The 14,446-nt window shown below is 41.6% G+C and overlaps 1 protein-coding gene across 2 annotated transcripts in view; it reads left to right on the forward strand.

Annotated features, from left to right (window-relative positions):
- The window catches only part of EEFSEC (eukaryotic elongation factor, selenocysteine-tRNA specific), a 124,578-nt gene extending 119,552 nt beyond the window's left edge, over positions 1-5,026 (forward strand). For both annotated transcript variants that reach the window (XM_048315533.1, XM_048315534.1), the window contains exon 7: positions 1,512-5,026. In XM_048315533.1, the coding sequence (XP_048171490.1) occupies positions 1,512-1,696 (185 nt within the window). In that variant the 3' untranslated portion in view covers positions 1,697-5,026. The remainder of the gene's footprint in view (positions 1-1,511) is intronic.
- Positions 5,027-14,446: the final 9,420 nt, after the last annotated feature.

A 14,446-nucleotide genomic window follows, 5' to 3' on the forward strand; every position in this document is an offset into this window, starting at 1 on the left:
GCAACCTTAGTGTGGGCTGTAATTTCTTTAGTTATATACTAATCTTGTTGCTTTTCTCCTCTTTTGGACCCTTGTGCCTTTTTCCCCTTTTGTTTTCCCTCCCCCCCCAAAAAAAAGACCCCTCTCTCTCCAAAAGTCTCCCCACTGCAGGGCCTTAGGGATGGTTTACAGCCTCTGGTTGTGAAATAGCAAACAGGCAGTTTCCTGGTTTTGCTTCAACACTTCCTTGTTTCTTCTCTTCCCTTGGCCATGCGGTGGGAATGCTGCTGGAACAATTTGCTCCCTGACACAGCAAGATGAGAAGGTGGGCTCTGGGGCTGTGTCCCCCTGCCATCAGCTGGGAGTGCCTCTGGATGTGTCTGAGCTGGAGCAAATCACCTGTGCCCGTAGACCTCCTGTCTCCAGTAAATCATAAGCATCTCAATCTTTTTGTCAGGCCCTGATATGAGAATCCGCAGCTGAATTTCAATATGAGGGGAGAGAGGCTGATTAAGTGTTTGAGATAAGGTTATGTGACACCACAGGTTAAAAGTACCTGAACTGATTTTGGCCCAATGCCTGAGAACCACATTGCAGCATATTCAGGTAGCCCTGAAAAAGCTTCCGAGGAGTTTGTTGTCTTCTGCTTTACGCAAGCACTTCTTCAGGAGTGGTCTTTTAGGAGCTGCATCTCTCTTGTTTTACAGCTTTTCTTTGGACTTTGCTTTCCTGCATTTCTTACCTAAATTGTTACCAGTGTGTTGAGTTATAAGAAAAAATAAAGGTGTAATAAACCCTGGCCGTTTAGGAAGAAAAGGACAAATAGTTTTGTTTGGCACAAATGTCTGGAGAAACAACCCTGAAATACTACACAGCTTAATTCTAGTGCCCTTAAGCAATGCAAGTTGGAACCCCTAACAAATACTTTGTCTTAACAAAATAAAAACAAAATCCCAACAAACAAAAACACAAAACCTGTATAATTTACAATGTGCAAGTTATAAACAAGGCAGTGTGCTCCTGGTAGATCTGGAAAATAGACTTAAAAAAATTCAAGAATCTTCTGAGTCTTATGACTCTCTATAATTTTAGTATTTTACCAGTTGGGTTTTTTTCATGACTTATATTTTTATAAATATTCTTAGTGATGACAAGAAACTTTGGGTATGTGTCTAAATAATAGGAAAGGCCTGCCAAGTAAAAGACTTAGACCAGGCAAGCTGGTCTGGCTTGTTTAAATTCTTGCCTGTGTTTAATACTTTAAAAGCTGTAGATGGACACAGAAAGATTCAGGATACTGCACTGGATTTGTGGTATCGCTGTTGTGAACTTTGTTATGACTTCTCTTATTTTCTATGTAAATTACTGTATTCCAGGAGTCTTACACAGATATGTGACTTCCCTAATGCATTTCATTTACTTTCTTCTTTTCTTTGGTTGATTTCAAATGTAAACTTGCCTGCTCATTTTTTCTAGTTCTATGAAATGTGATGTTGAGTGCGTAAGTCGTGTGTGTTCTTGTTCTTTTACAGATGGGCTGAAGCCAGATACCAAGATGCTGCTAACTGCTGCCTCCAAGAAGAAATCTAAGGGGGGAAAGGGGGATATGACCAAAGAGGATGAAAGCAGCAAGAACGATTCAGCCCAACCTGTTACTATCTCTCTTATCTTTAAAAGATATATTTTTGACACACAGAAGAAAATGATTCAATCCTGAGGAAGCAAGAGAAGCCCCTGATTATACCTGGAAGTCCAGACCCTGAAATGCATTGAGGTGGAACATGTTTCTTGTCCAAACACATTAGACCTGTTTCTTCCTCACAAACAGAGCCTGGAAGCTTCTGCTGACTGTGCCCCCTTCCAAAATCTCTGCAATCTCATATTGTTCTGTTTGAATTTTCTTATTTTGTCATCTCTTGTGATGTGAATCTTTATGACATCTCAGAGAATCTCACCTGCCAGATGAGCACATTTGGGTGTACATTCTAATTGCACTGTTTTTCTGGAGAATTGTGTTGAAGTTTCTCTTGATTTAGAAGTTTGCCACCAATATTAATCTAAATCAAGTCAAGATGTGAATTTCATGTGACCCACAAAGTGAAGCTGATTATTCTAGGCTTGCTTCCTTGAGCAAAGTGGGAGACAGAAAGCGCACAATTTAACAGATGAAACCTAAAATGGGTGTTTCACATTCCTTCAGTTGCAACTATGTAAGATGCTATCTGAGAGATGGTATGGATGTTTTTTATAAATGATTTATATCTAGAAGTGGTTTTCATATTAAACATAATGTTCTGTGTAGCTGAGAGTCTTAATTGTTCTGTTTGCTGTTCCAAAGGTTCAGAACTTGCCTTCAATGACATTTTATGTAACGTTTCTGATTTTTCTGCCTGTTCTGCAATGAATTCTATTGCAGAGCTGTTTTCTTTCTTTTTCCTTTTTTTTTTTGTAACCAAAATGCCTTTTGTGTGTGAGAGAAAAAGTTGCCTCTGGAAATAGTCAAGGCCTTTATTTCATTAAAATAATGATAGAAGATTGCTGCATAAGCCTTGTAAAATGAGTATCTCCAAGATGCTTTAGAAACCATTAGTTGTTTAATAGGGATTTCATGGCTGCTTTAGCTCTTTCTCTCAATTTCATGTCCTAGGCTCATAAAAAGGAGAGCACTGGTAATATCCCTTCTTGCATACAAAGTATAGGGCACCTTACATTAAAACTAACAGCAATTGCACAGGTACGAAAGTTGCAGTCTGGAACAGAAATTGGACTTGGCCTCAGCAGTATGGACAATGTTAATTCCTGCCTTTTGAACAAAAAGAGTACCTGCTTGTTGATGCTGAATAGCAGCCTGTGACCCATTTGCTGAAGTCAGCTAGAGATGGTGACCACATGTATAATGTAAGTGCATTAGTTGCACATGGAGGTAAATAATTGCTACATTAATTCTTATTAATCATATTATTATATCCCTTGATGGGCATGAGTCCATCAGGTTAAAATGATCCTGATTTTTTTCCAGTCTTTTCCTTTTAATTTCCAGGTAGCCAAAGTGTCTACAAATAGCAAAGCTATCAGCTATTGAGGGGATATTTACAGCTGGACAGCTGTGAGACAGGGCAAGCCTGCTGTCTAAACTAGGCTAATGGTGTCCCTTTAAATCAGAACAGAATTAGTGCTTTGTGTAATAATCCCAAACAGTTTCTGCTGAGTGAGTCCCAGCAAAGCTTTAGCACATCCCTTAAGATTATGGGGTATGCTTTCAGTGTGATCCCAGAGGAATTAGGCAGGCAACTTCAGCTATTGGCTTAACGTGACTTGTGCTGCCAGCCTTGCTGGAAAATGTATCCTTCTGTAATGGAAAAAATGCATTTCACACCCCTGTCACCTCTCCTTCCCCATTTCTCTCTTCTTCCCAAACACCCCCAAAGGCAGTCTTTGGAAAGAATATTTATAATGTTATCTTTCTTTTAAGCCTTTATCAAATCCTGTTTTGTACTCTGCACAGTTACCCCTGCCTAAGATACTGCAGTGATGGAACATAGAGAAACAGATGACATTGAAGGAACAATGTTACTATCATTCCAGGTTAGTCTAAGAATTATTGGTATTAAAAAAACCCTAATTAAAAATACCCTAATTATTAAGGAACTTATACTTGTATCTGCATAGTTCTAGTGTCCTTGCCAAATTTTAAATGGGTTGCTGATTTGGAGTATTGGAAAGAAAAAGGGAGTGATCAGGAGACGTGCTTCCAGAGTTGTCATCCTTGCACTTACAGGGGTTTGTCTTTCTCATTTCTAAGCCACTTTTGAGAAGTTCTGGAGAGGAGGTTGTCCGTGTAAATGGGGATATGTATTTTTACAAAGGCCTATCTGATGAGTGTTTCCCCCCCCCCCACCCTGGTGGAGTGCCCTTAACAGGATCAGCAAGTCTGTTGTTATGGAACTTGATCCCTTTGAAAACTCATTAACCCTGAACACTTAGATTTGCAGCCCTCTGCTTGGCTGAAAGGACTCCTAGTGCAGGGAGTCCCCTGGTTTATTTGCTTGGGGTGCTCCAAGGGAGTGAGCAGCAGTACTTCCAGAGCTGTACCTACATCCCTTTCTCATCCAGTCTCTTGTAAATATATTTTTAAATCTTCCCCCTATCTTCCATTTCATTTCCAGACTAGCATGCTAACTTTGCATTTTTCTCAGTCCAAGACCTAACCTCCTTCTCAGCGCTCCCATTTCCTTCTTTGCTCATTGCTTCTCCTTGCTCTGGCTCTGCTCTTGCCCTGGAGATCCATGGCAGGGCTCCCACGATGGTTGCTGGGAGCCCAGTGAGGTGGGAAAGGCTGTTGGCCTGCAGCTCACACCAGCTCCTGTGTGCTGCCTCTGTTCAGGCTGTGACCCTGGGCAGCTCTGATGGACCCACAGGAGCAGGCTTTGCCTTCACCTGCCACCCTACCCTGTCCTTGTGCCTTGCAATCCTCTGTGGACAGCCCCTGTCACAAAGCCCCATCTCTCATTTTGCTCCTGTTGCAGAGGTTTGTGTAGGACACACAGCTGGGAAGGGATCTGGGGCTTGGTTTTGTGTTTCTCCCGATGTAGAATTCCAAAAGGAGAACCTAAGTGTGCCTAAGAACTTTGATTATAATGTGCTATTACTGCAGATCTCTGGCTGCTGTCCTGAGGCTGTTGGATACACATTCGAAAAAGGGTGAAATGGTGGAACAAAATGATTATGGGAAAATCAAAGCTTTTAAAGACATTTGTAGGATGAACAGATGTTCAAACATTTTTTTATTTGGTTTCCAGACAGACATAGAGACTTTCCTTTCATCCTCATAATCAGTGCATTATGCTGTAATTTGTAAAAATGGCATTAAAAAAATATTAACAGGGTAATATTGTGATCTACTGGCTCTGTGTCATTAAGCCGTGAAGTTAAGAACGGAAACTGAGAACACGGGTTAAATGTTGCAGAATGTACTGTGCTAGCATATATTGTCAGACTGTATTATAATGAATCCAAAATGGAATAAAGATGTAAGGAGTTTTTTTAATACTGCTAAGGTTGTCAGTGTTGCAAAACTAGAAATTATTATGGCTGTGCAGATGTTCGGTGAGTAATACATCTTCGGGTTGTGGGGAGAGTAGCAGGGAGAAAAGCTTTGTTTTTACAAGCCTGTTCTCTACTTTTCCTTGGAATTTATTTTGGGACTGCAGTCTGGCTTGTGATCATGCCAGAGGTCTGGAGCCAGGAGGGTCAAAGCTGCGCTCATGGTAGCAAGGATTCAGTAGGTGGCATCCTTTGCTTGGAATCAAAGCTGAGTCTCCCCACCTAAAAAGGGGGTTTTCACTGGAACTGAGACTGAAGGGTTTGCATCAGGCTTGCAACCCAGCTCTTAAAGAACAGCTTCTGTTAAAAACTACAATGCATTTTAATGCCTGGGACAGAGCCATCAACTCCAATCCGTTGACCAAACCCTGAGGCACTGATGTCCTTTCTCTGTGTGTTTCTGGCTCAGCTGGAAACAGCTCTGTCTCTTAAATCCTGTGTTAGTTGGTTGCAAGTATCTGACTATGGAAAAGTGAGCCATCTGCACCAGGGGAGTTCTTGATGTGTACAAGGCATCTCCTTCTGGGAAATAGCATTTTCCTTGCCCGTTGGACTCTGCAGTTGAACAGCCACGGGGGGGCAGAGCAAAATGAGAGCCCAGCAGAGCTCATGGGGAGTTGCAGTGGTGCAGCCACAGTCCACCCCGGCACTGTTTGCCTCTCACTGCTGGGAGAGCAGCTCTGTGTTTACATCTGCAGAGTGCTCTGGGATCTTGTGAAATGAAGCATGAAAGGCAGCAGAGGAATGCTACCTTATTAGCAGTTTCAAAAAGCCTTCATGTTTCCCTTTTAGTTTAATATCCACAGTGAGCTGGAAAGCTCTTCATTTACAAGCACATGAGTTTTAAACAAACTTACTGAGGATATAAATAGAATAATTTTAAGATAGAGCCTAGCACTGGGAGCTAACCTGCCAAACCTGGGAGAAGGGGAAATACTGTATGACTGCAATCTGTGGTAAGGCCAGTTTTGGTAGATGATGGGCATCCAGAAGGAATCCAGGGGCTTGGGGAGGTTGTGTTTAAGCAAAATACTGATAGTCTTCTGGAATTCCCCACAAATTTTCCTGCTGTTCTGTACAAAAATAGGTTAAAGCCATCATTTTACACAGTTGTAGCTCCACTGTAGACAATATATGAGGAAAAAGAGTACAGTGGATCTGCTTATTTCCCATTGTTAGTGCCAGATTATGGAGTCTCTCTCTGATCTCCTGCTGTGCATGCTGTGCTAGTTGAAGTTCCAGTTGTTGGGTTTGCATTCCTCAATGAGTGTTACAGTTCTTTATTTTCATTTGTGTGTCTGATACAAGTGCTTTTCCAAGATGGTATAATCAGTCTGTAAGACTTCCACTTCCTCTTCAAGGTGACTCTTGTTTGTCAAAGGTGAGTCCTTGAAGGGGCATCTAAGCTTTTTGTATTTTGTATGCTTTTCCTTGTAAAGGACAGGAGAGAGATTGTCAAATTCTTCTCTTTCTGTATTTTGCAGTCAGCTGTGAAAGGAACTCATGGAACAGAATCAGAAAATACTGTAAGATCTTTGGTAAATCTCAGCCCTGCACTGCTTTACAAGGCGCAGTCTTAAAAACGTGACTGTCTTTTTGCCTATTGAGTCCTTGCCAGTCCTGCCTGTTCTAGTTCATATTTCTTAACCAAAAGGTAATTTGAGGTCTGGATCAAGTGCTGCTAAACTGACAACCCCAGTAGTGAATGAGGTGCCTGCTAACACCCTTGTACTGGCATTTTGGCTAAACTGATCTGATTACTTTTGATCCTTTAAGAAAGCTAGGCTGTTCATTTGCTCTAGCATGTTCTGTTTAGATCAATTTCTTCTCCTTTGAGTGGAAGTCGTGCAGTCTTCTTGTGTTTTGGTTGATCATTCTGAGATTTCTCAAGGGCCTCATTCATGTCAATCAGGGAGACTCCATCCTTTTTGGACCACAAAATTGCTTTTATTAGGCTGTATGTGGCCCCCATTCAGACGTGTAGGAACCAGTCCTTTTATACTGTTTTCTGTGAAAACTGATATTTTAGTGCCTATAACTTCAGTCTGACAGTTAGGAGTGATCGATGCCCTCATGGTGAATTCATTCCCAAAACAGCATTCCATAAGGACAAGCTGAAACTTAGACCCCACACAGAGGTTTTGCCTAAATTTCTTAGTTTTTGCTAAAGTAAGCGATCCATTGTCTAGTTTTCTTTCTTAAGCCTCACTTCAACCAAAGCTGACTTGAACTCTGCACTCTCTGAGAACACAGTTTTGTTACCTGGAAAGATCAAGGTCTTTCAGAAGCTCTTCCAGACACTGTCAAGTTACTGAAATATCTACATTGGTGCCCACCTCTGTTAAATAGGTGCGGGATTCTTTTTTCTGCAGTGTGCTGGTCATACTCTCTGTGAGGACAGTAGAAATGCAGGTGGGGTACTTAGTTACTTACAGTGCAGGAATAACTAAAATTATTCCCCCCAAAATATCAAGCATCTGAGAAGTGGGTTTTCTCATTTGTTTCTTACTTGTTTCTTCTTTAGATGAACTAAGGTAGGTTTTAATTGTTGGTGAATGTGGAAGAGAAAGGGAAGGGATGATGTTGTGTTTTCTTGCCTTTTAAAAATATTGTTGGAGAGCTCTGGCAAGAGAAGCATTTTGTTCAGAGAGAAATGCAAATCACTTTATACCTCAGTGTGGGAGGTTTTTCTGTTGTTTTTAACTGTGAGGATTGATCTGTGCTTAGAACCCCACTGGGTAAGTGGACAGTTTGGGCTCCATCCAGTTCTAAGTTGAGCTGTAAATCTCATTTGCCATCTGGCCAAGCATGGCGTGACTGGGCAGTTTCAGGCAGAGATCTGGATTTAGAACAGTGGAAGAACACAGAGGTTGCCAGATTGGAATGAAAATAAAAGTGTCGGGAACACAAAACTCAGTGAGGCATGGGTTTAGGCTGACATGTATTTGTAGAGACCTAGAACTGCTGTAATAATGGTATCTGAGCACATTTATTTAGCAATTCTGTTGTTACAACAGGTCCATAAATGTTTAAGCATCACAGCTTAACACCTACAATTTCTTTTAAAGCTGAAGTTGCTGCAAGATCAGTATTGAGAAAAACTCTTGCAAAGCATTTTGCTTTCTCAGTACTAAGTGCTGACAGTATTTGACAATTTTTGCCCTTGATACATGATGTATTTCAAAACTACATCATTATGTACAACTTACCCTCACTGATGTGTTTGTGCAGCAAATCCATGCTCAGCTGATGGGTACAAAAGTGGGAGGATGAATTTGGTCAGTTGTCCACTGTCACATGTGGGATGTCACAGGACCAGAGCTGAGTCTTCAGAGTATGGCTCCTGCTGCTTCTCTTCCCACGTTTCCCTTGCTGCCAGGTGAAGGGCACTGATGAGGCTGCTGTTGCCAGCCTTGAGGGTGGTTAGCCTGGACTCCTCAGAACATTGCTTTCCTGGGACAAAAGTAAGAGGATGTCTGTCATAACTTTATCTTTCACTGAGGCAGTGCAGACAGAGTTTGTCCACATGGCCCATATTTGGTTTGGTCCATCTTGCCAAGGCAGATGCTAAAATGGATTGTCTATGGATTGCCATCCACCCTAACATAGAAAGCTCATGTAGGAATTGGTGCTTGTACCCCACTACTAAAACAGGCAGAAGGGGACTTGTGGTAACTTTGTCCACAGTTATTTGCTTAAAATACTAACATTAAAGTCATCTATGAAATAGCAGCAAAGACCACCTTCAATTTGTACATAAGACTTGCTAATTTGCAACATTAGTTTTGCTGGTTAGTGTGGGGTGTTTTTTTCCCCCTTAATTAGAAATTTTAATTAGAGCATGCTGTGTATTAAGATGTTAAAGCTTTGACTGGCAGTTTGGAATTGCAGAAGGATCAGCTGTCTCTGTAGGGCTGCAGCACAACAGGGATTAGCTCGCACCCTCCTGCCTGCAGGTGTGTTTTGCTTTTTGAGTCGGATCATCAGGAAATGTTCCTCCAGGTAGGAAACATTCATCTCACTGATCAGACCTTGTCTGTTCCGAGGAGCCTGAGCTTAGGGAAGAGCTGCAGATTCACATCCACAAGGTGTAAGGACAAAGTCTCAAACCTGAATGACAAACAGGTCAGTTGTTGGAGTGTTTCACCCTGGCAACTTTGTCCACTCGCTCCAGTTGTGCTCCCCCAGTGCAGGACGGTTCCTTTGGAGATCAGTTGCTGTGTTGGCACTTCTGCAGCTCCAATTTTCAGTCCTGTAATGTAGAAGAGCAACCTGAAGAGATTTCCCCATCCCAGAAATCCCATCTGCTGATCTGGGCTGTCTGTAACACACCATGCATAGGGAGCTGCTGGGTGTGAGGGAGCCTTGTGTCCTGATGTATTTTGAGTTGCTCAAACTCCCTTACCTCATTTTTCTTCTCTTCTGTTTTAAAGCAGATTCAAGGGGAGATAGGATAGATTCTTAAATATTAACATTCAATATTTCCAGCATCACACTTCTGGAAAGTACAAAAACTTCTGCCATGGATAATTATGGAATAACCTATGTAAGGGAACTGTTTCCCCAGTCTCCTCACACTTGGTGGGTATCTTATGTCCTTTGAGCCTGAAAATTCGTATTTTTGTTCTGTCTAGAGTAAGTGTGGGGTTTTCTGTTAACCAGACAAATACACAATCATTTAAAAAACTGCTGAAATGCATTTTCCAAGATATCTTGTGGCACTCTAACCCACAAGCTAATTATGGTACTGCAATTATAATTTGCTCTTTTGAGTTGATTTCATGTTCTGCTGGAACAGAAGTCATGATTTCCTTTATTTCTTGCTGTTAGTTTGTTTATCAGATGTCATCTGTCTTCAGAAGTGCAAATCTTTGCAAGCTCTGTTGATATAGAAAACTATCTATGCTTCTAATGGTTTTAGTAAATCAATATGCTCTTCCAAATGAAGACTGATAAGCAGAGTTTTAATAATTTCAATATTATCTGTCCCTTTTCTTAAGCATCCATCCCACAGAGTCCTGCTGTGCAAGGTCCCTGTTCTATTGAGTGTTCAAACTGATGCCCAAATATTTCGTTGTGGATTCTTCTATTAAGATATCCATGTAGTTCAATGTGTATGTTACTGGTGGTTAACTTTCACTTGTCAATACTCAGTTTCAGCCTAGATTTGGTAATATGTAAGTTCTTCCTCCTCTTCCTGACAGCTAAATTAACCTGCTATTTGCAAATCTTGTCCAGTTATAGCTCTTCCCTTTCTGGAGGGTCACTAGTTAAGCAGCACTGAGTTAGTGTGGACTTCTTTAGCACTTGTTGGATCTTTCATTTGGTTAAAGCCAGATTCTTTACTTCTGTCCTTTTCTTTCCTTGATTTTCTTGCAGAAAGTCTTTGGTAACCAAATGGTTCATGAATGTGTGTGTATAATTCCAGTATAGTAGAGGTGTACCCAGTTTTCCTTGGCTTTTTTTGGTGCTTGGTGATGACATTGATCAGGATGATTGGCCAGCCCAGTTTCAGTTGTTGCCTCATGGTTTTATCTGGTATGGAAGTAAGCTGACACTGGTCTGTAATTCCCTTGTCGTTCCCTTTCTGTTTTAAAGAAAGTGATAACTCTGGTAATTGACTGTAGTTAAGAAATGTATGTCTGTTCGTGTGTAAATATTTTAAAATGCTGTCAATAATCAGTGAAGCATTTTATCTGTCATTTTCTGCTGATTGCACACTTAATTAGTGGACTTGTCATTTTTATACCAATCAATAGAAGTGACTAAGTGGATAATTAATGAATGTTATCGAGCATCGCCACTTTTTGCTGAGCAGTTCTAGATCAAAGTTGATCACAAACACAAGTTCTAGAGTTTGTTACCTGATAGTGAAGGCAGATTCTGTTTCAATTTTGTAAAGATAAAATTTCTATTTTCATCTGAACTTTAAGCTAGCATTGTCAGAAAGCACCATGGAATGAGTTTTTTGCTGGAAGGACCTTTGCAGGTATTGTGGATGTTGAGGTGGGCACCCCTTGAGGAGTGGCTGAGCAAACCCAGTGTCACCATTCTGCACTTGGCTGCTCCTGACTCCTGCCTGTTGCAGTAACTTTGAATCCAGCATTTCACTGTCTTAAAAAGGGAACATCAGGAGAGGCTTTGCAACAAGTTGAAAATGAGCAGTGGTGTAGAAAATACACCATGATTGAAAAAAGGCTGATTTAATTAAATGTTTATGGCTGAGACATTCTGGTGTAAACAGCCTGTGGCTCCTGGCTTGCAAATTAGATGTCTTTCTGTTTGTGGCCAATCTCGTTGTTTGTGCTTGTGGTACTGGAGTTTCTGTCACTCTGAGCTCAAAATAGCAAATCCAGGTGAGTGACTTGCACATTATGGAATAGGAGAATCCCTTCACTTAAGCACAGGTGAGCAGCCTTTCCTGGAGGGGTGGTCAGCACCAGCACAGTCGGTTACAGAGCAGCAATGCCACAACCATTCCAGCTTGTGGCATTTGTGTGTGAAGAGGAGGAGCTCTATGGCTTGGAGGACAATACAATACTGTCTGTCTAAGACAGCACCAAATCCTATTGAAAGTACTCTATACTGAGCTTCCACTCTGTTTCTGACATCTCCATTTTTGTCTTGGAATCCTGTGGCTTGCTTTGTTATCAGGATAAAAATATTAAGAGAGCAAACATTTTTTCCTGTTCCATTAGCAAGATCTCTTCAGAATCTGTGATTGATAAGCATCTCTCTGCACCTTTTCAGCAAGGAGCTGTCATCTGTTAGATGTAGATAGAATGGCAGGAACTATTACGTTTAAAAGGAAATCCTAAAGTCATCTTGTCCGTCTCCCTACCCAAAGGAAGGATCGGTTGTATGTATGTTCTTTTCTGGTGTTCAGCTAACTGGGTTTTAGAGATTTTTGTCAGTAGCTGTCACAGGACTTCATTATCATTAGGGTTGTTTGGGAGAGCATGGGAACAGATTTTTTTCTCCCAGTATTTTCCTTGCTGCAGTGTAAGCCTATTTATTTATTTATTATTTATCTCTATCCACTGTGATACAGAGAACACTCTATTCCTTTTCACTTTGCAGCATTCGTTATGTACTTAAAGACTGAGCATGGATGTGATCAATCTTCTTTCTTCTGGACTAAATGTTCTTTGTTGGTACAGTCTCTCCCCTTGGGGGCTGTGTTTCCTGGACCTGGGCTTGTTTCTGTCTTCCTGAGTTTCTCCAAATGGTCAGTGTCTTGTTTTAAGTACATTTCTCTCAGAGACCTCATGAGTGCTGACTGATTCAAGCAGGATTTTAACTTCAGGGGTGTCTCAGGACATCTTCCTGTTTATGCTTCCCTGTCTGCAGGTTTTGCAGAATCAGGAGTTTATTGCCTTGAGTCTAATGTGTGAGCTCAGATCACGATGCCTCTCTCTAGGTTTGTTAATACAGGCTTCCATTTCTCATTCTGTACTTACACATTTCAACATCCCCTCTTAAAAAGCTTCTTTTTTTTTAAGATTACTGTCCCAGTTTGCTGGGTTCAAATTCTAGTCATTTCCTCTAGCATATTCATTTCCACCTGATCTATCCAGTCACTGAGATCAGTAATGAAAATATTGAATAGAATTAGCTCAAGGTCAGGCTTCTGTGAACCATCCTTAATACACCCTCTCAAACAGCATACCATTGATAACTCTTCTCTTAATGGTCTCCAAACAGTCTCATGCTCAGCCTATAATGAGTTTCTCTAGGTGACTTTTCCCTAGCTTGCTTATGCAAATGTCTTGTGGAAAACTGTCAAAAGTTTTTTCTAAATCAAGCTACCCACACCTATATTCTAGGTGATATTTTCAGTTTTTCACTCTGCTTTTGTTTGGCTTCAGCTGCAAAACTGGACCTGTGTGAAGCCTGCTGCCCCAAGGCATGTGTTTGTTTTTGGGTTTTACTAGAACCCATTTTTCGTAGAAAAATTTTAATTTTTAATGTGTAAGAGGATGTTTAGGAATGTGAACCACTTTAGTGCAAAATATGCTGTACACAGGTGATATGCAAGTTATCTTGGTTCTGTAGGCGCATTTTAATCTTGACCTGCAAGTCTGTGTTCACAGCCTGGTTTAAGTATGTTGCACTCACAGCCCTAAATCAGAGCTGTCATCAAATACTCAGCTGCCAAGCATCCAAATGCAGCCTGGACCCAGTTTCAGCCCTGCAGCTTTTCTCTCTCATGGCTCCTGCGTGAATCACAGCCTGTAAGGCTTTCAGGGCTAAGAAGCAGCAAATTTTGCAGCTGAATTAAACAACACTTTGGTGACAAGGGTGAATCCTAACAGGAGCCTGAGGAGACATTCGGGGTCATTTTCACATATGGAATAAGTGGAGATTTGAATTACAGGTTAGTATTGTGGTCCTTTTCAGTATCATGATGCTTTCAGGTGTGATTAAAATGTTTTTGTTAACATTAAAAAAATCAAATAAGACATTTTCTGATAATTCCTTCTCCTTTCTTGGCCTTGTAATAAGCATATAATAAATTCAACAGCTGACGTCACGAGGAGCTATTGGATTTAAGCCCATCTGAACATGGCGATATTAGGACGCCTCCTGCACCTTTGTGTGTAATGAATGGGTCTTAGTTATTATAAACTGCTGCACAACTTCACCTCTGCACAGGGTGCTCAGCAAACAATCCCCAGCAGAAAATGCCTGCTGTTTCCTAAGCCATGGGAAATGCTCTCTTACTCCATTAGCCCCCCTGCACTTGCTTGGTTTTTCTCCCTACTCGCTCCAAAGAGGAGGGAAGCATATCTTTACAGCCACACTAGCAAGAATTAGCCCAACTGTATTTTACAGGTAAACTAACAAATAAGAGGAGAATCTGAGCAGCCCCCAGGGACTGAATTTGTTTGCTGCTGGGCCGTTCTATCTGCAGCTGGCATCGGTGGAAACCCGAGTGCTCCATTAAAAGTCGACAACCTCTGTTGGCTGGGGCACGGGGCAAACAGAGCCAGCCTGTTCTGCAGACAGGCTGACGGCCTTTATCTCCCCCCACCCAGCTCAGGATGGGAAATGATGAGACTCTGAAACAAAAAGCTTGAAACTGGGACTCGGAGCTCTTACCCTGCAGCTGTTGTTCCAAGGAGGAGCAGAGACACAAGGTTGCCTTCAAGGGCCATGTGGGAAATTCACTGAGTGCAATGCATTAAGGGAGGATTGGGGCTCATCTGTGCGAATGGGGAATAATGCATGGGGCTGGTGTGGGCCCCAGGTAGTGACATGGGGGTGTGCATCTGCAAATCTTCGTTCCAGAACCTTGGGGATGGTGTGGGGTAAGTTACCACTCTAAGTTGATGAGGACAATAATATGTTAGAGGGTCTACCC

Source organism: Corvus hawaiiensis, chromosome 11, assembly GCF_020740725.1.
Source record: "Corvus hawaiiensis isolate bCorHaw1 chromosome 11, bCorHaw1.pri.cur, whole genome shotgun sequence".
In the NCBI taxonomy this organism is placed as follows: Eukaryota; Metazoa; Chordata; class Aves; order Passeriformes; family Corvidae; genus Corvus; species Corvus hawaiiensis.